General features: G+C 35.9%; 1 protein-coding gene across 6 annotated transcripts in view; it reads left to right on the forward strand.

Annotated features, from left to right (window-relative positions):
• LOC133298421 (ubiquitin C-terminal hydrolase 12-like) overlaps nucleotides 1-17260 on the forward strand; it is a 51966-nt gene extending 34706 nt beyond the window's left edge. For 5 of the 6 annotated variants that reach the window (XM_061497696.1, XM_061497695.1, XM_061497698.1 and 2 more), the window contains exons 21-32: nucleotides 3178-3288; nucleotides 6251-6306; nucleotides 6442-6619; nucleotides 6772-6873; nucleotides 6960-7031; nucleotides 7394-7459; nucleotides 9032-9097; nucleotides 14337-14423; nucleotides 14595-14711; nucleotides 15755-15829; nucleotides 15996-16082; nucleotides 16719-17260. In XM_061497696.1, coding sequence (XP_061353680.1) covers nucleotides 3178-3288; nucleotides 6251-6306; nucleotides 6442-6619; nucleotides 6772-6873; nucleotides 6960-7031; nucleotides 7394-7459; nucleotides 9032-9097; nucleotides 14337-14423; nucleotides 14595-14711; nucleotides 15755-15829; nucleotides 15996-16082; nucleotides 16719-16760 — 1059 coding nt within the window. In that variant the 3' untranslated portion in view covers nucleotides 16761-17260. Of the gene's footprint in view, nucleotides 1-3177; nucleotides 3289-6250; nucleotides 6307-6441; nucleotides 6620-6771; nucleotides 6874-6945; nucleotides 7035-7393; nucleotides 7460-9031; nucleotides 9098-14336; nucleotides 14424-14594; nucleotides 14712-15754; nucleotides 15830-15995; nucleotides 16083-16718 lie in introns of those variants that run through there. The other variant, XM_061497699.1, reaches the window with a different exon arrangement.
• Nucleotides 17261-20824: the final 3564 nt, after the last annotated feature.

The raw sequence follows: 20824 nt of genomic DNA on the forward strand, positions 1-20824 counted from the left end.
ATCATCAATGAAAGTAATAAACCAACGAGCACCCGAGACATTTTTTTCACAAGCAGGTCCCCAAATATCACTATGAATCAATGTAAAGGGAGAAGATTCATGATATTTCTTAGGAGAATAAGTGACACGAGAATGTTTTGCAAGCTGACAAATATCACAAAGAAAGGAACTTGGCTTTTTATTGATAAATAAGTTAGGGAATAACTTCTGAAGATAAACAAAATTTGGGTGCCCTAACCTACGATGCCATAACAAAACATCATTACAATCATCTGATAAACATAGAGAGTGGTTTGAAAAAATCCTCCTTTCACAAAGATCCTCCTCCAAATAGTATAGCCCTTCTTCCTCTCTAGCACTGCCAATCATCATCCCCGAGTCCTGCTCCTGAAAGATACAAGCATTTGCAGAAAACTTAGCAACACAATGCAACTCAGCAGTAAATTTGCTAATAGAGATGAGGTTACAAGTAAGGGAGGGAACATGAAGGACTGAGTTCAAAATAATATGTTCAGAAAGTTTAATGGATCCCTTGCCCGCAATAGTGGAAAAATTTCCATCAGCTGTTCTTATTCGTGACGGGTGATAGTAAGGGGTATAGGAGGAAAATATGGTTGCATTACCTGTCATGTGATCAGAGGCTCCTGAATCAAGGATCCAACGATTACTACGTTCAACATGGAATGCCATACCTTTTTGAGCAACATGACTAGTTGCCTCAGCAGATTGAGACATCAATTTCTGAAATTGCTCATACTGGGCCTTAGAGAGGAGAACACCATCGGGGTTTGAAGGGACATGAGACCCCTCCCCCTTATCTTCAGATGATACTTGATTAGCACGATTCTTGTTCTGTCCTTTTGGTTTCCAGTTTGGTGGTTTGCCATGAATTTCCCAACATTTTTCACGGGTGTGACCACCCTTATTGCAATGAGAACACCAACGGTCAGAACGTTTTGAGTCCCCAGAAGGACGAGCAGTATTCTTTGTTATAAGGGCTGACCCATCAGAGGACTTAGAGTCCTTATCACCCAACATTACCTTTCGGCGAAGCTCCTCCCTTCGTACCTCAGAAAAGGCAGTGGCAATGGGAGGTAATGGGTTTTGCCCCAAAATTCTTCCACGAACATCATCCAGATCAGAATTAAGGCCAGCAAGAAAATCATAGAGACGCCTTTTCTCTATATAATTTTTGAATATTGCATTAGCGTCTAAACCGTGAAGGTCTGCTTTATCATAAAGATCCAACTCTTGCCACAATGTTTTTAGAGCAAGGAAGTATTCAGTAACAGTCATCCCTCCTTGGCGTAAATCTTTCACTTTGGTGTTGAGTTCAAAAGCCTGAGAGGCATTGCCCAGGTCAGAGTAGTATTCTTTAACAGCTTCCCAAATTTCTTGAGCCGTATCAAGGAATAAATAAGTTTGACTGATATCCGGTTCCATACAATTAGTCAGCCATGTCATGACCAAAGCATTTTCAGTCACCCAAGCATCATAGCCAGGTTCATGTTCTGCTGGTTGAACCTTTTTTCCATCCAGATACCCCATCTTCCCTTTGGCATGGATAAACAACTTAACAGATTGACACCATTGCACATAGTTTCTACCGTTTAAACGGTGATTGGTGATCTGCATTGCTGGGTTGTCTCCAGAAGACGAAGAAATGGGAAGGGGTGAGGTTCCGGTCAAAACTCCAGATGAATTTTCAACATTTTCAGTGTCCATGGCTTCCTAACAACAATACCCAGAAAAAAAATTCCTCCAAATATGATTTTTACCCTCAAAACAGGAAGAGGGAAGGCAGACGATCAGAACGGGGTATGACCCGCCGGAAAAAAATGATGGGAGGGCGGCGCGTGGACCACACGCGCCGGCGAAGCTGAAGGATGTTGGTGGCGCGTGGCTGGGTTTCTGGCGACGGGTCTTTTGTTGGCTGGCTCGGAATTTTGTTCTGGACCTAATGGTGGCCTTGGTTTTGTGGTTGGAGGTGTCTAGGTGAGGGTTCTGGCCTTGACAGAGGCAAAAACGAAAAAAAGGAATGGAAGGAAGACTTAGGTAGTGTTTGGTTGAAGGTTTATTTTAGGATTGATGGGGAAGTGTAGGTGGATATTGGAAAATACCACGTTTGGTTCAGGTTTTTTCCAGAAATACCAGGCAAATCGTATAGATGGGAAAATGACTTTTGTGTGTATTTTTGGATGAAATTCACTGTTACAGAATACCACTTGAGATGTGGTATTTTGAGATGACTGGGGAAGTGAAAAAACAGGTGCAGAGTTTCTCCCGAACATAGATTTTACATATTTAAATAAATTTCCCTGGTAATATTTGTGTCAACCAAACAACTTTTTTTACATTTTCCTATCAAACTCACTTTCCAACCACTTTCCTATCAATTACATTTCCTTAGTAAAAAAAAATTTATCCCGAACCAAACACTACCTTAAAGAATTTAGAACAGGGAAGAGACTGGATTTTAACCAGCTCTGATACCATGATGAAAAAGAAAGAGTGTTTTGCTGTATAACACTATTGATTGATTACATTGAGAGACCCAATAGGTCCTATTTATATTGAGTACAAAGAACAATGCTAATAAATAGCAACAGTAAACTAAGAGGCTTATTTACAATAACAAGAGACATTAATAAATAAGGGAACAAATAGCAAGGAAGTAATAAATGATAATCTAGAATATTCTACATGTTGAGATATATAGTCCCACATTAGTTGTATGTGCAACTAATGTGGAGTTTATAAGGCCTTGGGCACTCCTACCTTTTGAGCTAGCTTTTGGGGTGGTGTATCCCAAGGTTCTTTACATGGTATCAGAGCCTCGCTACCCCCCACTTTCTCTTGTGGCGTTTCTTAGCACAGGTAGGTTGTACCTGTTGCATTGTCCACTCTTCAAGCCCAATGGGCTCTCGTGTGAGGGGGCGTGTTGAGATATATAGTCCCACATTAGTTGTATGTGCAACTAATGTGGAGTTTATAAGGCCTTGAGCACTCCCACCCTTTGAGCTAGCTTTTGGGGTGGTGTATCCCAAGGTTCTTTATAGTTTTAAGTATTTTATATTTCTTATTTTCACTTTAGGGTTTATTATTTTGTGTAAGGTTTATATCAGTCAATTTTTCCAACTAAGGTTTTAACTTTTGATTCCACTGTATTTTGAGCAGCTTGAGGATGGTGATATTATTTGCTTCCAGAAATCCCTCCATGTTGGAACTAGAGAACAATATCGTTATCCAGATGTTCCTTCATTCTTGGAATATGTGCATAATCGTCAGGCATGAACCTTTTAAATTTGCTTATCATTTTTGTTCTTTTAATATATTAATTCTAAATTGTTGTACCCTCTTGATATTCTCTGCTCTAAGAAGCATGTTGTTAGCAGGCCTCCAATTAAAAAGGGTGTATTTTAGGAAGAATAAGGTGATAATAGGGATTGGTGCCCAAGTCTGTTACTAACTGTACTAACTGTCTAATAGACAGTTAATAGCGAGACTTGTTATTAGGAATGAAAGGAGAAATGGGGAGTTAGTTAAGGGCAGTTATTGATTGAGACAAGGGAAGGGAGGGCCCAGGACTCTCCAATGTCCTGGAGGGAGAGAGTAACAGCATTTGTTGTTCTGCAGTGTCTTTGTATAATTGTCTCTGATCTACTATCCCATTGATACTGACCCTGAGAAATAGGAGTTCAGTCAATGAGCATTCTGTTTTACACTAAATTCTGGGGTGTTTTGGGGTCTGTGGAATGGAGGCAAGATTTGGTTCATTGGAGAATGGTTTTGACATATGGAGGAGAGAGATGGAAGCAGAAAGGCATCAATCTGTCAGGGAAGGTAAATTCAAGAATCATGAAGAGAACTTCAGGAAGCTCGATTAAATAAGATTGTAGATCTCTTGGAGAACCTAATGCAAAATACAGTAAGTGGTCTGATGAGCAGAGTAACTTCTGGGGCTTCGGAAAATAAAGAAGGAAGGAGCGGGTCTGTCGGGGGAACACCCAATGATTCGATTGAATACTGGTCGAGAAGTTTAGAGATTGGAGGATGATGCTTATGGATGGGTCAACTGATTGAAGCAATATTTCCAAATTAAAAGGGTATATGAAAGCTTGCAGGTGGTAATGATAGCTATGGAGGGGTTGATTCCAATGGCAAGAATCCAGCTTATTAAATCAATCTTGGGAAAGATTCAGAACTGCAGTATTCACCAGGTTCCAACCTTCTATGATGTAGAATCCTTAAGAAGCTTCCCTAAACATATTCAAGAGAAATGTGGTGAATCTTCACACTGCTCCAATCCTGATCTTGCCTCTGCGCCTCTTAGATATTTCTTGCACTCACAAATAGGATTCGCTGTCCAGTGTCCTGAACTACCTTAACTCCCTAAGTGGCATCCATTAATTATAGAGGGATTCTGGGTCGGATTTGTAAAAAGTCCATTCTAGAAGTTGCAAACTTCAGGCCTGGAGGAGGAGAGTCACAGCGTGGTTGGTCTTAAAGATCCCTAAGTTGTGGGGGTTGTAGGAAAAAGAAGGGTCATTGTGGTGATTAATGGAGCTTAACACAATCTTGGGTTTGTCCTATTACTGGAACCCTTTTTTGTTTGTTTGATAAACATATTTTGGTAAAAACTATGCTACTAGTTGGACTGGGATGGTCGTATCTTATGTCTCTTTGCTTTGAACTTGTTACAAGATAGAATTCTTTTTGGCTTCCCTTTCATGTTCAGTGATAAGCATCAAGGTCTTCGATTGGCATCCATTAATTCTGTTAGTATCAATTAGCATTGTATTTATTGGTTTTACCTTTTCAGTATTTCAAATCCTTGTTACAAAGGTTACAATGGCTGTATGGAAAATGCAAGCATTTAAGCCATGGTCTTCTAAAGTTTTCTTCTTCCAATCTTTCTCATGTTCTCCCCCCTCTCGCCTTTCTTTTCTGTCATTTATTTGCAATATTACCCATTCCAGAACCACCCTTAACATTCAGCTGATCGCTGTTTACGGTTTCTCTTTTGTGGTGTGCAATGTAGTTATTTGGTGTTTCTCTTTTGAGGGGGACTGTTAGAATATCTTAGGTGATATCATGTGTTGATTGTAGAATCAATTAGGATGCTATGACCCGGGATAGAACCATTGTTAATTAACACCAACACTAATATTTAGAGACCATGGGTGGACTGTTAGACATACAATTTCATCCTATCTTGTTTACTCTCTGTACTTCAAGTGGATTAATTAGTCTTCTTAGCATCTTTGTTGTGTACAGTCATTGAACTTCAGAGGGATTTCTTTGTTGGATATGAGCTTGCTTGGATTGTTTTGTTCTTTTTTTTTCTCCTTCGTTTTGCACTCTTTTAGGAGGATATACTGTCCTCTTTTCTTGTGCTGTTTTTTATTTCTTGACTCCCTCAAATTTTCTTATTGTATAAATTTAATAATAAAAATAAAAATAAAGAACATCACACAGTGTGAATAACATTTCTCACCAACAAAATACAACAAAATATCAAAATCTTGTTTATTGTCATGTTAAATTCTGTTTATTCTCTTTTTCCTTCTTTATTTTTTAGTAAGGAATTTCCTTAGAGGATGCATGAGTTTTAATTTAATTTGCACTACGATCTGCATTTTTTTTTCTTCAAATATTTGAGATTTGATGTATTTTAGATTGATCAAATCAGTTACAATGTTTGTTAACATTGTATTGTTAATGGTGCTACACTGCTATAATTTAGGGAGTGGTGTTGTGATAATTCATACTTTCTCTTTCTCTTCTGCTTCTTTGGCTATGTGCATTCTTTAGTTTATCTGTTTTGTATATGTTAAATAAAAATATAGTATGATGAAAAATTTGCATTTGTCACTTGTTTGATATATGATAGTTATTCATGTGGCTTTTTAGTGGTATTCAGCTTGTGGTTTATTTTGGGGAAGCCTGTGATGGCTATTCAGTGCACATTGGATAACTTTGTTGTTTTGAGTTTTGAATATTGGTCTTGATAGTATCTTTCTTCTATTACTATTTTGGTTAAAATAGGTGTTTTCGTCTTTCGTCAATATTTTTATTGAATATGAAAAACAGAAAAGCAAACAGATTCTTAATGTATTTGATTTCGTTAGGCTTTCACTTGCAAAGATTAAACATTAATGATAGTGAAAGAATCCTTGTTTTTAGAGACTAGTTCTGTATAGCCTAATTTCAAGTCCTTTTCAATCAGTTACTTTGCTTTGATATGCAGGTTGTTCGCTTTAGGTTTTTGGAGAAACCAAAAGAGGATGAATTCTCTCTTGAGTTGTGAGTTTTTTTTATACCTACAATTCCTTCTTTTTTTTTTTTTTTTTTTTTTTTTTTTAAATTATGAATTTTATTTATCATTATTTCATAATTGAAGTATATCTGGTGGTTCATATTTGTTTTATGATCATCCAGGTCAAAGCTCCACACCTATGACGATGTTGTTGAAAGAGTCGCTCAACATCATGGTTTAAATGATCCTTCTAAAATCAGGCTTACTTCTCATAACTGCTACTCCCAGCAACCTAAACCACAGCCTATTAAATACCGAGGAGTGGAACATTTGTCTGACATGCTGGTTCACTATAATCAGGTCATTAGTTACGAAGTGGAAGATTTTCTTAATATTTGTTGTTGCATTTTAAAATCCTTGCATAATGTTGCTTGGACTTCAAAATGGCAGTTTGGGTTTTTTTGAACTTCTGATAAGTAAATTATTCTCTTTGTTTTTTATTTTGTTTCCAGACTTCGGATATTCTATACTATGAAGTATTGGATATCCCTCTACCAGAATTGCAATGCCTAAAAACTCTGAAAATTGCTTTCCATCATGCCACCAAGGATGAAGTGAGTACTGTTTGTGGTTGTTTTAATTTTTTACACATTAATTTACTATTTTATGTTTTATACTTCTAACAGTTATCATTGCTCAGGTGGTGATTCATACCATTAGATTACCCAAACATAGTACTGTGGCAGATGTAATTAATGATCTTAAATCAAAGGTAAGGTGTTAAACCCATATAGTCAAAGTGGATACATACATGTATTATGTAAACCACATGGATTATAGACACATATACACGCTTGTAATTTGTAAACATAGTACTATATTAGTATATTGCTCGCTTTAGTTTTATATGACTATTGTTTTCTGTGTATTTGTTTTGGTTTTCTTTTCTGCTCTGAGGATTCCTTATCCTTCAATTTTTTGTGTTGTTTTCTCTTTCTAATTCTAATACTACTACTTCATTCATAACAAAAAGGATATAGTTTAGGATTGCATTTTTGTTAGTGTGTGCTAAACACCTGTGATTTCTGTATTATGGGAAATATTTAAAATAATATTTTTTGTTTCGTGAAACAGGTAGATTTATCACATCCTGGTGCAGAACTTAGATTGGTTGAAGTTTTCTATCACAAGATCTACAAGGTGCAGAGAATATACAGTTTTTGAATTTTACTCAGATACTAGAACTAGGCTATAAGCTGTAAACATGATACCTTGTGTTTGCTAGTTGATATTCATACGGTGTTCCCAATAGCCATACAGGCTCATCATTAATGTTATGCAGCCAGTTTGGAAAAAAAAGATTATAAATATGATTCAAAGAACCTAACATGGTTTTAAAAAGTGATGAAGTGCCAATATTTAAAAAAAATAAAATGATAGAAAGAGACATACAGAATGCTTAAAAACATTAGTGCACTCAACTAAATGCAAATTCAGTAACATGGTTGGCAATTACTGATTAAGGATTTGGGAGGGTGGTTATAGGTCTCTCGAATGACCCGTGGCATCTTTTCTTTTTCTGTTTTGAGGAATTCTAACTTGTAAGGTGCTAGTCTACATATTTTCTTAAAGAAATATAAGTTTCTATGAAAAATGTACTAATGCATAAAATAACATACGTAACAGTCATAATAGAATATAGAATACAAACTATGCCTCCGGCTGCTCATCCATCTTATCATTAATATGGCTTGTAGGCTTGAATTTCGGACCTTACCTTACAACAACTTCGATCGTATACTTGCAACTGGCTGAATGAGCTACATCAAGTAGAATCCTAGCTTGATTAAATTTTCTCTTTTTATATTAATGTGTTAAGAAGGATGTGGTTACAAAAAAAAAACATCACTAATCCCTATTTAAACTTAATATGTTACTGTAAAGAACCAATTCAACCCAAAAGCTTAAGCTATTGGGTGAGGCTACATTAATGGTTTTTATATATCTCAACACGTCCTCTCACACGAGAGCTCACTGGGCTTGAAGAGTGGACAATGCACAGACCCACTACCTGTGTGAGCAAAGAGATTCCACTTGAAAGAAAGTGAGGGGCGGCGAGGATCGAACCCGGGACACGAGGCTCTGATACCATGTAAAGAACCAATTCAACCCAAAAGCTTAAGCTATTGGGTGAGGCTACATTAATGGTTTTTATATATCTCAACAGTTACTCCTAAAATAAGGAAACAAATCATGAAATATAAAATAGTGAAACTAATCCTAAGAGATCCTCTAGGATACTCTAAACTATTATTTGAAATAAAATATAAACTATAAAACCATTCATTTTTCTTGACATTATAGGTTAGCTTTTGGGAGAGTTGGTTGTATGACATGGTCTTCTATTCTTGCCGCATCATTCTTCTAGTAATCTTCTAATAAATATTGCTTCTTAACACAATGTATATGAGGCTGGGAATTGTCCTTCTTTCAAACCTAAAGGGCTTTCGTGTGAAGGGGCTGTTAGAAATAAAATATAAAATATAAAGCCATTCATTTACCTTTACTGTATAACTTAAGCTTTTGGGAGAATTGGTTGCTTGACTATGATACAATCTTAATATTTTACGTTATCTAGATATTCTAATGCCTATTTCCATGATATTTCAGTTATATGTTATTGTTTTCGTCCTTTGTTAGCAATGTTTATGTAGCTAGATGCTACAAATTCTGGATAGTTTCCATCATGATCCTATGATCTATATTTTGTAGATTTTCCCAGTCAGTGAAAAGATTGAGAGTATTAATGATCAATATTGGACACTCCGAGCAGAGGAGGTAAATATTTGTATATATGCTGTTTCATAATAATAAATTGTTTAGTTTTCGGGACAAGTTGTTACTAATTAGTATTTGAATACTTGATCTTGAAATTTCAGATATCCCACCAGCTTTGTTGTTGTTAGAATGTATATATGAAATTGTTAGTTTGTTTAACATCATGTAAACAGGGTTCAAAGCCATGTATCTTATTATTATAAATATAATTCTTGTGCAATAGCCCGAGGTAGACCGTCGATCAATCACAGATCCAACATAATCGGCGTTAGTATAAACTTCCAAGGATAGTTTTCCACTTCTCTTGAATAATAGTCCTTTGTTTGGTCTGGCCTTGAGATATTGGAGAATTCTTTCTACTGCATACAGATGCTTTTCCGTTGGGTTTTGCATGAACTGACTGATAATGCTAACTGTATAAGATAGATTAGGTCTAGTATGACCTAGATATGTCAATTTTTTTACCAGCCGTTAATGTTGCCCTTTATCAACTAGAGGGCTTTCCTCTTCTTTTTCCAATTTATGATTCTGCTCACGTGGAGTATTAGAAGGTTTGCACCCAAGCTTTCTTCTTTCTTTAAGGAGATAAAAAATATACTTTTTTTGATTGATGAAGATTCCTTGCTTTGAATGGGCAGAAAATATCTCAATTTTTCAAAATCTTTAATTTCAAATTGAGCGGTTAGTCTTTCTTGAAAAACATGTTTCTCAATTGTATCATCCCCTGATATAATAATGTGATACGACTCCTATTAAAGTGTATGCTAGGCATCATTATAGTAGATTATGGCTGAATGATGACTTAGCTATTTAAAATATTCCGGAGAATGAGTTTGCTAGAAGAGAGAAGAAAGTTGGTTGCTGAAGTGGCTAAGTGGATTGAAGGAATAAAAGGGATGGGAAGGCATGAGCAAAGAGGAGGCTGGATTTGGAATTGGGCTTGGGAGAGAGCACATCTCTCGAAAGTGTTGCACCCTTTGCTGTTCATGTTCAACTTTTCTTACACAATTTGTAGCTATTTTCATTGTAGTAGTTTTCTCTTCTGTATTTCATTTTTGCCTCATTTCCTTACTGTAATTTGTTTCTTCAATATATATAAAAAAATTCAGATCGTTCTGGGTAAAAAATGTCTCTTGTTTGCTTTTGTTGTTTGATTATCTAATCGGGTCCTATCAATTTGGGTTGCGGAGCGTGGTGAAATGTTTGGACCCATTTGCAAGTTATAGGACTTGGAGTCTCACTTTGGTTGTATGGGCAACTAAGGTGAGGTTTATAAGGCCTTGGGCACTCTCATCCTTTGAGCTAGCTTTTGGGGTAATGCATCTCGAGGTTCTTATCATAATGTCATCAACTTAAATTAGGAGAATGATGACCTTACCTTTTTGAGAGTGTTTAAATAAAAGTGTGTGATCTCCTTGACTCTGCTGGTATCCCAATGATAACATGACCTTGGTTAAGTCTCCAAACCAAACACGTGGGGATTGCTTCAACCCATGCAAGGCCTTCTTTAACTTACACACTTTGTTATCTCCATCATTTATGGAGTCCACTCCCGGTGGAATCTCCATGTAAACTTCCACTTCTAACTCGCTATTGAGAAAGACATTCTTCACATTTTATCCACCGGAGCAATTGTATCCTCATAATCAATACCAAAAGTCTATGCGTAACCTTTGGCTACTAATCGAGCCTTATACCTGTCAAGAGTACTATCTGAATTATATTTCAAAGTATAAACGCTTCTACACCCCATTGCTTTCGTTCCACTTGGCCTATTAACAACTTCTCATGTTCTATTTTTCTCCAAGGTATTCATCACGTCATGCATGACTTGAACCCAATTATCATCTTTTATGCAGTTTCTTAGTAGAGGCGAAGTAAGAGATAGGTTGTTGTGTACAAGACTTTTTTCTTTCCTTAAAGGCAACGAGTAAGTCATCAGGATTTATAATATTAGGCTTAGGATTAGAAATAGTAGTACATTCAGTACTTACCGGTGGTTCAGGCTATTGCAATAGCTGATGGGGCAATGTGTGTTGTTTCTTCTCCTATACAATAATTGAGGTCTCCTATTTAGTAAATCATCAGGATTTATAATATTAGGCTCAGGATTAGAAATAGTAGTACATTAAGTACTTATCGATGGTTTAGGCCATTGCAGTAGCTGATGGGGCAGTGTGTGTTGTTTCTTCTCCTATACAATAATTGAGGTCTCCTATTCAGTAAGTCATCAGGATTTATAATATTAGGCTCAGGATTAGAAATAGAAGTACATTTAGTACTTACCGATGGTTTAGGCCATTGTAGTAGCTGATGGGGCAGTGTGTGTTGTTTCTTCTCTTATACAATAATTGAGGTTTCCCAGCCTTTTGTATGTTGTTAAGGGGAGGCATGTCAAATGAAATATCAGATGAACTACCATTAAGTCTTCCTGCTCATTATCCGCCTCGTCAACTAAGTCTTCGTGCTTATTATCGCATAGTGTAGTAACTGAGGCAAATTCAATAGAGTATGACTCAAAGAGGTTTAGGCAAAGGAGAGTGGGACTTAGACTCGAAGAAAATAGATGAAGCTTATGGATCACTCCCCCCCCCCCCCACCCCCCTCCCTCTGAAGATAAGGACGAGTGAAGGATTCATCTTCATGAAAATTGACATCCATAAAGACAAAGAAATTATGTCTTGGAGATGATAACATTTGTATGCCTTTTGTCGGGAGAATAATCAAGGAAGACACTTGAGAGCTCGGGGTTCCAATTTACTCCGGTGCTGTTTCTGAATATGGACAAAGACCACACACTCAAAGACTCGAGATTGAAGACTTTGCATAACTCGAATAGAAGAAAAGAAAGATATCATGGAATGAATATGATTGACATGGCCAAGCACACGAGAGGGTAAGCTATTGATCAAATAGGCTACAATTAACAGGGTTTCTCCCAAATAGGAGGTGCGAACAAATGTTTGAAAAAGTAATGCTCTGATTACTTCAAGCAAGTGACAACTTTTTCTTTTAACAACACCGTTTTGTTGAGGGGTGTCCATGCATGTGAGCTCATGTATCATTCCCTTATCTGAAATGAATTGTGACAGGTGCTGGTTGGCACACTCTGTACTGTTATTAGAAATACTTTTACCAAACTGTGTCTCGATCATGTGATAAAACTGAATAAACAATTCTGGTACTTCTAACTTCTCTTTCATCAAGAATATCCATGTAACCCAAGTACTTTCATCAATAATGGAAACAAACCACTTAGCACCCGAAATATTTTGCACCTTAGAAAGACCCCAAACGTTAGAATGAATGAGAATAAAGGGCATAATACTTTTTATTGAACTTGAAGGAAAAGGGTACACGATGGTGTTTTGCAAGCTCACAAACATGACAATGGAAGGAGTCAATTAATTGATGCAGAAACAAAGAAGGAAACATTGACTTAGGTAGGCTAAAAGACGGGTGCCCCATGCCTTGTGATGAAGCCAAATCTATGATATTGGATTAGATGAGTGACGAGTTACTAATAATTAATTCTTGGTATCACTTGTAGCATGCTTTGGATTGAGATAGTATAGCCCACCCTGCTCCTTAGCAACTCCAACCATCCTTCATGTGGTGAGGCCCTGAATAACACAATGAGTAGGAAAAAATGTGACGACATGATTCAAGTTGTAAGCTTATAAGTGGAGATAAGATTGGTGGAGAGTTGAGGAACATGAACATTTTTTTAGAATCAAGGAAGGTTGAATTTGAATATTACTAGAACCCACAATTGATTTATGAGATCAATCAGCTACAACTATTATGGATACCTCTAGTAGGGTGTTATGAAAGAAACGACTTAGCTAGACAAGTCATGTGACTAGTTGTTCCAGAATCCATAGTCCATAAGTTTTTGAAATCATTGCAGGAATCAAGAGGGGTATGGGTCTGATCTTATCAGACATGGCCAAAGAACACGTGTCAGGAAGCTTACTAAAAGTATTGACAGTGGCCATAAGTTGCTCCTATGCCCTCGTCAAATAGTCACATATTGGTATGCTTTACCAAGTTTCTCTAGAACCTGTTCCTTCCCATGAAGGTGAAAACACATATCTTTTGTGTGTTCAAACCCTTTACGGTGGATGCACCAACGTTCCATGGACAAAAAAAGAATGCCACACAAGAAAGTGAGTTGGTAATTACCCACAAAGTCTTCATAGATCCCAAACAGCATGGGAGGACCAGAACTACACAATGGAGGTCCAAGAGAGCCAACTGACTCGAATCTGGACCAAAAAAGGTGGGATCTTGGCCAAAAAATTGAATCTTTATATGTTAGATCACAAACCCGCAATCCAAACAGTCTTTGATCAATAAGATAACTACAGATTTGGAATGAGGAGAAAAGCTGGTCGAAGATGGACAGACGCCACATGCGTAGACAGAAAGGCGACATGTGAGTTCGCGCACAGAAGATCCTGGCTGCACATGAGAGTGTGACATTGCAAGTGGTGACGGGCTTTTGCGGAGTTGTTGATTTGGAGGTTGCGACATTGATTGCGTGGTTGCTGTAGCTATAATTGACTGGAAAGTATGCCAATTGGAGAGAAAAGGTACATCTGAAGTGTTTTGACGCATTTGGAGGGGCTGTTTGGATGTGAAATATTCCTAGAATAATAGATCTGGAGATTTTGAGTCTAAAAATGTCCTTTTTCGTCTGAAAAGGCTGTTAGAAATTTTTTCCCGTGGTGGCTGGTTACTGGAGATCACCAGGAAAGGAACTGGCTGTGAAGGCTCGACAGTTATGCGAGATAATCCGTACTAAAGGCAATGTCTTGTATGCACAAAAGGCGACTCAAGCCAGCAATAGAGGAAGCAAGAGGCTCCCATATTGAGAACTCTGATTTGAAAAGAAATTTGAAATATTATTGCTATTGCATAAAAGAGAGGTATAAATGGTTATTATCTTTATAGAGAAACTAACGGCCTAAAGAATTAAACCCAATTCCTAAGAAGTAAGGAAACATAATCTGGCTAATAAAGAAAAAAAATAATTACATAATCTGACTAATAAAGAAAACAAATAATAACAAATCTTCCATATTTATAACAATTTCCATTTTCCTAGGATATTTTGAGTTTGTCTTCGATGTTGTTTTTCTGTCATGATATGGTTTTATACTTCTTTCCCTGGCACATTATCCTTCTCCATTCTAGTCCATCAGGACAAGTTTATATTGATATCCTATTACTGCAGATTCCTGATCAAGAGAAAAACCTCGGCCCTCATGATCGGTTGATCCATGTTTATCATTTCTTGAAAGACAGTGCTCAAAATCAGGGGGTAAGATTAAATGATTTATATGTTTATACCTTTTTAATGCTTCTTTGGTCCAAATCCTTCTAAAATAAAATTTTATTTTTTGCAATTGAAGCATAATATACTACCTCTAAATTTTCTAATATTTTTACTTTATTTTTTTTTTTTGTATTGGTGGTGCTTTGCAATTAACAGCAAGTTCAGAACTTCGGAGATCCTTTTTTCTTGGTTATCCATGAGGGTGAGACATTAGCTGAAGTCAAATTGCGGGTGCAAAAAAAGTTGCAAGTTCCTGTTGAGGAGTTTTCAAAGGTAATACATTGGTAGTTTGATTCAATTATATGTTCCTGTTTTTGGTCATTCTGATGCAATTAGGCTCATTAGAAACAGAGAATTGGTTGAATAGAATTTCTGCGCCGGTGTATATCCGTATTTAAAAATATTCTTCCTAATAAAGGGAAGAATAATGGAGGAAAGTATCCTTCATGATAAAAACAGAAAATCCTGGGAGATAAGGCTTCCCGACTTTGCAAGAGTAGGGCCGAGAGTCGATCGTACGTAGCCTGACTTTTGCATTTTTGCAAAGAGGCATTTTTCCATACTCGAATGGGTGACCTTCCATTCACAAATGAGCAAGCTTATCACTGTTCCAAGCCTCTCCCTCATCTTTCCTAATAAAAGGGGAAAAAAACTGATCACTAAAATTTCTGAATCTGACTAAACATAATCAAATATTATGCATAAATAAATAGTATTCTGGACAATCTTTCAGCACGTATGGTGAACTTTCAAGTCAAATTCTTGGAAAATCTTTGGGGACCAGAGGATGTGCTTCCCTCTTCGAATTGGGGATTAGTCTCATCCTTCCTCCGGTAGCGAAGCTAAATGCACCTGCTGTTTCAATGAGGGGGTAGCCTTTAGGGCCTTACTCCGAGGATAAGGTGACCGGAGGAGGTTGAATGGGAATACCTTCAAGTTATATATATAAAAAAAAAGTATTAAATTTCTTCGAGTTTTGTCAAATGAACTTTCAAGCTTATGTAGTCAATTTCCTGTTTGATATTCAGGTTACTTACACTTTTGAACCTATTTCTGAATGCTATGATTGTATAATTTATATTTGCTAATAAATAATAAATTATAATGCGATCTTTGTGTACTTTTTATTGCTTCTATTCTCATAGTAGACATCAGGTTCGTGTAATTATTGTTACTGTCTAGTATTTAAATTTTAAACTATGAAAGATTGTTTCAATCTTGTATTTCAGTCATTCACCGATAACTTTCTAGGTGGAGTCATTTTAGCTTCTCAATGATGATTAATGTTTTTCCTCTCTCTTTTGTGGTCCTTTCAGTGGAAGTTTGCGTTTCTGTCACTTAGTCGTCCTGAGTACCTTCAAGATTCAGATGTTGTTTCTACTCGGTTTCAGGTTTGTCAATGTTCTCTCTCCTCTGATTTCACCTTTCGGATGTGTGCATGTTCTGAGTTTGAGAATGTCCATGGATTTCAGAGTCGAATTATTTCTTTCCTGTATTTTTTTTTTTTGGTTACAACTTTAATGTAAATTTAAGTTGTTGTATTGTTTGATTGTTTAGAAAAGGGATATATACGGTCCATGGGAGCAATATCTTGGACTGGAACACACTGACAATGCTCCAAAAAGGTCCTATGCAGCTAATCAGGTATAATATTATCGGGAGATTAGCTCCTTCTTCCTTTGAGGATTGGGCTGTAACCTGTAGGTGGGTTATTTGCACCTCATGGTGGAGTGGGCATGTGATGTGGAATGACCTAGGGCATGTTTGGTGCGACGTATAAGGCATGATAGTATAAGCTTATACTTTCAGTTGTTTGGTGTGATCATCGTATAGTATAAGCTTATACAACAAACTCTCTTGGACACACTGATCAATAAATTTTTGCAAAAATTAATATCATATGACATTTTTTGAAAAATTATATAAATTCTTTATTAAAGGATATTTTTATTAAAAATATTTATTTTTATCTTATACAATATATTATTTTATACAATACCGTGTCAAACGCTGGATAGTATTAAAATTCAATCAGGTTTTATACAATCAGACTTTATACTATCAAGTCTTATACTATCAGGCCTTATCCTATACTATGCATCAAACATGCCCCTAGTGAACATATACTGGAGGAAATTTGTTACAATAGGAACTTCAAATTTTAAATTAAAATAACCTTATTGAAAATAATAAAAAAGTTAAAGCTCATCTATACACATCCCCCCTCTCCCTTATTTGCGGTTTTCAAAAGCTTACAATGATTACTTCTCAATTTTGCAGAATCGTCACACATTTGAGAAGCCAGTAAAAATCTACAACTAGAAAAAATATTCATCATCTGGATCAGTAAATTTAATAGTACTATATGCTAGAAGCACTTGTAACATTTTGAAGGTAACAAGAAGCGTGGAGAAGCTGTCAATCTTCTTAAGTAGTCTGTTCAAATCCATAATTTTTTGTTTATTTTTTTTTAGCGGAGGGTTTGGGGATGACTATAGCCTTGAATAGTAATTTAAAATCTTGTCTCTTCGGCACTCATATTTTCGGTGGTTTGGAGGTTGAGTTTTAAATTCCTAGACCATTTGGTACATAAGATTTTGGGTTGGGTTGTGTATAGAAAGTATAGGTATACTTAATTGTTTTTTATGTCCTGGTTCTCCCATTGTGGATTTTTGTTTCAGAGATATTTCTGACAGGATGGGGAATGTGTATTATGTTTCTCTGCAGGGTTTAACATGTAAATTATCCTGTGCCTTCTTTCACCAAAAATTTTGTTGGAGGCGTACTGATTTGTGTTTAAAGGAAAACATTAATTTACCGTCTGTTTCTCATCTTCGAGTAGCTGATGTATTCTCGAAGTTGTTTTACACCAGTTAACTGGTTTTACTCTCCTTGTGTTAAATTTGTCACGGTACATTGCAATCACCCTCACTCACGATGATAGACTTCAAAATATTAATGAAAAATCATTGAATAATATTTCTTTTATTATTCTTATATGGGTTCATTACAATATATAAGCTCTTTGTTAAACAATTAATTTCCTAATATAATAATGACCAAACTATGGTAATAGTATATTTTACAATAATTGTAATGATTTTTAGAGAATATTATGGGGTGAAGTCTACCTAACATATGTGGGATAATCACAACCTTCTCTCAGTCATGATGAATAAATATTTATAATTCACATAGCCAATAAAATCCTAAAACTTTTCTAAGAAAATTTTAGTTAACAATGGGGAAGTAGAACCACAGAATAAACAAATTTTATTGAGTCTGGTATTCAGTCTCCTTTGTTTTTTTTTTGAAATGTTGATTTATCTTAATATATTTAGTTCTGTCATATTTCGGTTATATTTATCTCACAACATTAGATAATCCATCTTCCTATCACATATAACAAAGGTGGATTCTATATTTTTTTTTCTCCAATGATTTGTGGGGTCCTTATAATTTTTTTTCACTAACATAAGATAACTCATCTTAAATATTTTTCATCATATTTTACTAAATTATGAGTTATTATTATGAGTTTGCTTTTTCTGCAATTACTGCAGATAAGTTATCTGCAGTAAGCCCAATATGATGTCGTTTTTGGGCGAAAATTATGGTATTTTTGTAATTTTAATTTATTTTAGGGTTATTATAGTCTTTATAATTTAATTTTTTAATATTTCAAACTCAAAACAACGTCGTTTGGGAGTAAATGCAAATAACTTATCTCCAGTAACTGCAGAAATATTTTTCTGTATTATTATAGATAAATTGTTATCATACAATAACCTCATTGGAATATTATATTTTATTCTTATATATTGACACTTGTGTTACTAATCATATGACCTTTCATTCTTCATGTTTCCTATCTGATGATGTTTTGCTAGTTCACAAATATAAAAATGAAAAGGCTCAACAAACTCCAAAAATAAAAATGCAGAGTTTAATAGAGAAAAATGAGAGTGACCAAGATGCCTATGTTGAAGCAAGACTTGTAAAGTAGGGTCCTTGAATTTGGACTGATGACAAGAAACTAGCATCTTTTAATGGGGACTATCTAATTTCTATTAAGGAGATTAGGGGTGTGTATGGAGCGGTTCATAATCGAATTTGACAAAAACCAAACCGAACTAATTTTAAATGGTTTGGTTTTCAAATCGAACCGATTTTTTTTTTAAAATTGGTTTTTATTTATCCAAACCGGTTTGAAACCGGTTCCAAAATCGGTTTATGGTTCAAAATCGATTTTGATTTAAAATCAATCAAAATCGGTTCATGGTTTTCATTCAAAATCGATTTTAAATCAAAACCGGTTAAGAATCACAAACCGGTTATCAAGTTCAAAACTAATTTTATAACAACTTAAAATTGATTTTTAATGAGTTGTACTATTTTTCTTTTGAAATAAAATAAAAAATACTTTTATTATTTATTTATTTATTTTTTGCTAAAAATATCTAGGCAATTTTGATTAAAATAAGAAGTAAAAAAATGATGATAACACATAAAATCAACAAAGAAAAAAAAAACCAAAACGTGCATTGAGAGAAGAGAAGAGATATTTGGGAATATAAATGTTACGTTTCCAACAGTAAATATAGAAACACCATAAGAAGTTAGAGATGAAGTAGAGAAGAATGCCACTAATGTAGTTACGATGCCATGTATGCAAGAACCGAGGGAGTGGGACCCACACAGATGGCGGCAACAATGTTCCCAATACTATGCGGTTGTACCAGTCAGTGTCTTCCACGAAGAGTTCACGATACTCGTCCATGGAAGAAGGTTAAAAAGTTAGGATTCATATGCTTAGAGAGATTCAGAATATTGAAGTTAAGGTTAAAAAGTAAAAATAATGTTATCAAAAAAAAAAAAAAAGTAAAAATAAAAAACAATTAAAAAAATGGATATGGTTTGGTTATGATATCCAAACTGTTGTGAAAATGGATGACCGAACCTAAATAAAAAATTGGATTGATTTTTTAAACCGTTTTATAAAATTCGATTTTTGGAACTAGTGTGGTTCAGTTTATAGATTGGTTTGGATCATTTGATTTTTTTTGAACACTCCTAGAGGAGATGATACAAACAATATCCCAAAACAAATAGAGAATAGAAGATAGTTACTACGCAGTTTGTCATTGCTAATTTTATGAATTGGGATTCTTTTAGGATAGTTTGGAACGTTTAGTACAAATTTCAACTGTTGGGAAGGATGGATGTTGATAGTTAGTTGAGTAAAGTTTGTGATAAGAGGAACCCTTTTATTGAAGAACAAGAACAATTTTTATTCAAGATAATGAATCCTGTTACAAGCAGTGTATTTATATAAACATACCCTGAGCCTCTTTACAACTTCCTCATTAACTAACTAATAGAATTCGCAAATCATTGTACAGGCCTTAACTACATTACACACTAACAAGCCTGATAATCCACGGCTTAACTGGGAGCACTGGCCATTCTTTTGGGCCTAGCCAATCCAGCTCCTTTGGCCCCATTCGTATCAGTTTGATTTAATGCTTTCCCATTGTGTCATTGGTGAATTTTATTTATATTTTTATTTACGATGACTTTTCTGTTCTTCTTTTCCCCCCCTTTTCAATGCTTTTTTTTAATTACTACTAATATTTTATTTAAATGGGTCCAAGTTATCTTCCTTGCATGTTTGGGATTCCATTACCCATTTCTTCCGTAAACTCTCTCATATTTTAGCAAGAAATTTCCTTCATTTAGAGGCGGAATTTCATCCCATTTGTGGTAAGTGGAGCTTTTTGATATTGATTATTCTTTCAATTAATTTATTTTCTTTTCTTTTCTGGTGACACTTGCAGCACAATGCACTTGCTTTGACTGTATGTAGTAACTTAACTTACTAGTTGTTCCGGATGGCCCAACCATTGGCGGCCCAATGGTTCAGGCCCAACTTCAGCCTCCTGCCCACGTCAGCCCTAGGAGCTATCAAGGATCCCTCCCCAACGCCCAACACAACGACTCTCCCTAGGAGAAGCACCAAAACGTCCTGTCTTGGGACCTCAACCCCCAAGGGCGACCACCACAGTCACCACAAAGGGAAATTCCCTCTTTGTCCCACGCTGACACCGCCAGAGGCAGAGGGCGCAGCGCCGCTATCATAGCAGCGCCTGCCACGCCCAACACTGCCACCCGTAGTGAATCCCAAGAAGGGTTGACCCCCTCCTCACCAACTCACACCAGGTGCGCACCACCTTCCCCTATAAAGAGCCCCTTGGGCGCACCATGAAAAGCCTTATCTTATGTATCGTTATTATGCCCATTTATATTAAGTCACATATACTCATACTGAATCATCTATTGTTATCTTCTTGCCATCATACTTGGTACAGTGCTTTCTAGCTTGGTCT

Source organism: Gastrolobium bilobum, unplaced genomic scaffold, assembly GCF_033153095.1.
Source record: "Gastrolobium bilobum isolate Gb01-03AN ecotype WA unplaced genomic scaffold, APGP_CSIRO_Gbil_v1 utg111814, whole genome shotgun sequence".
NCBI lineage: Eukaryota > Viridiplantae > Streptophyta > Magnoliopsida > Fabales > Fabaceae > Gastrolobium > Gastrolobium bilobum.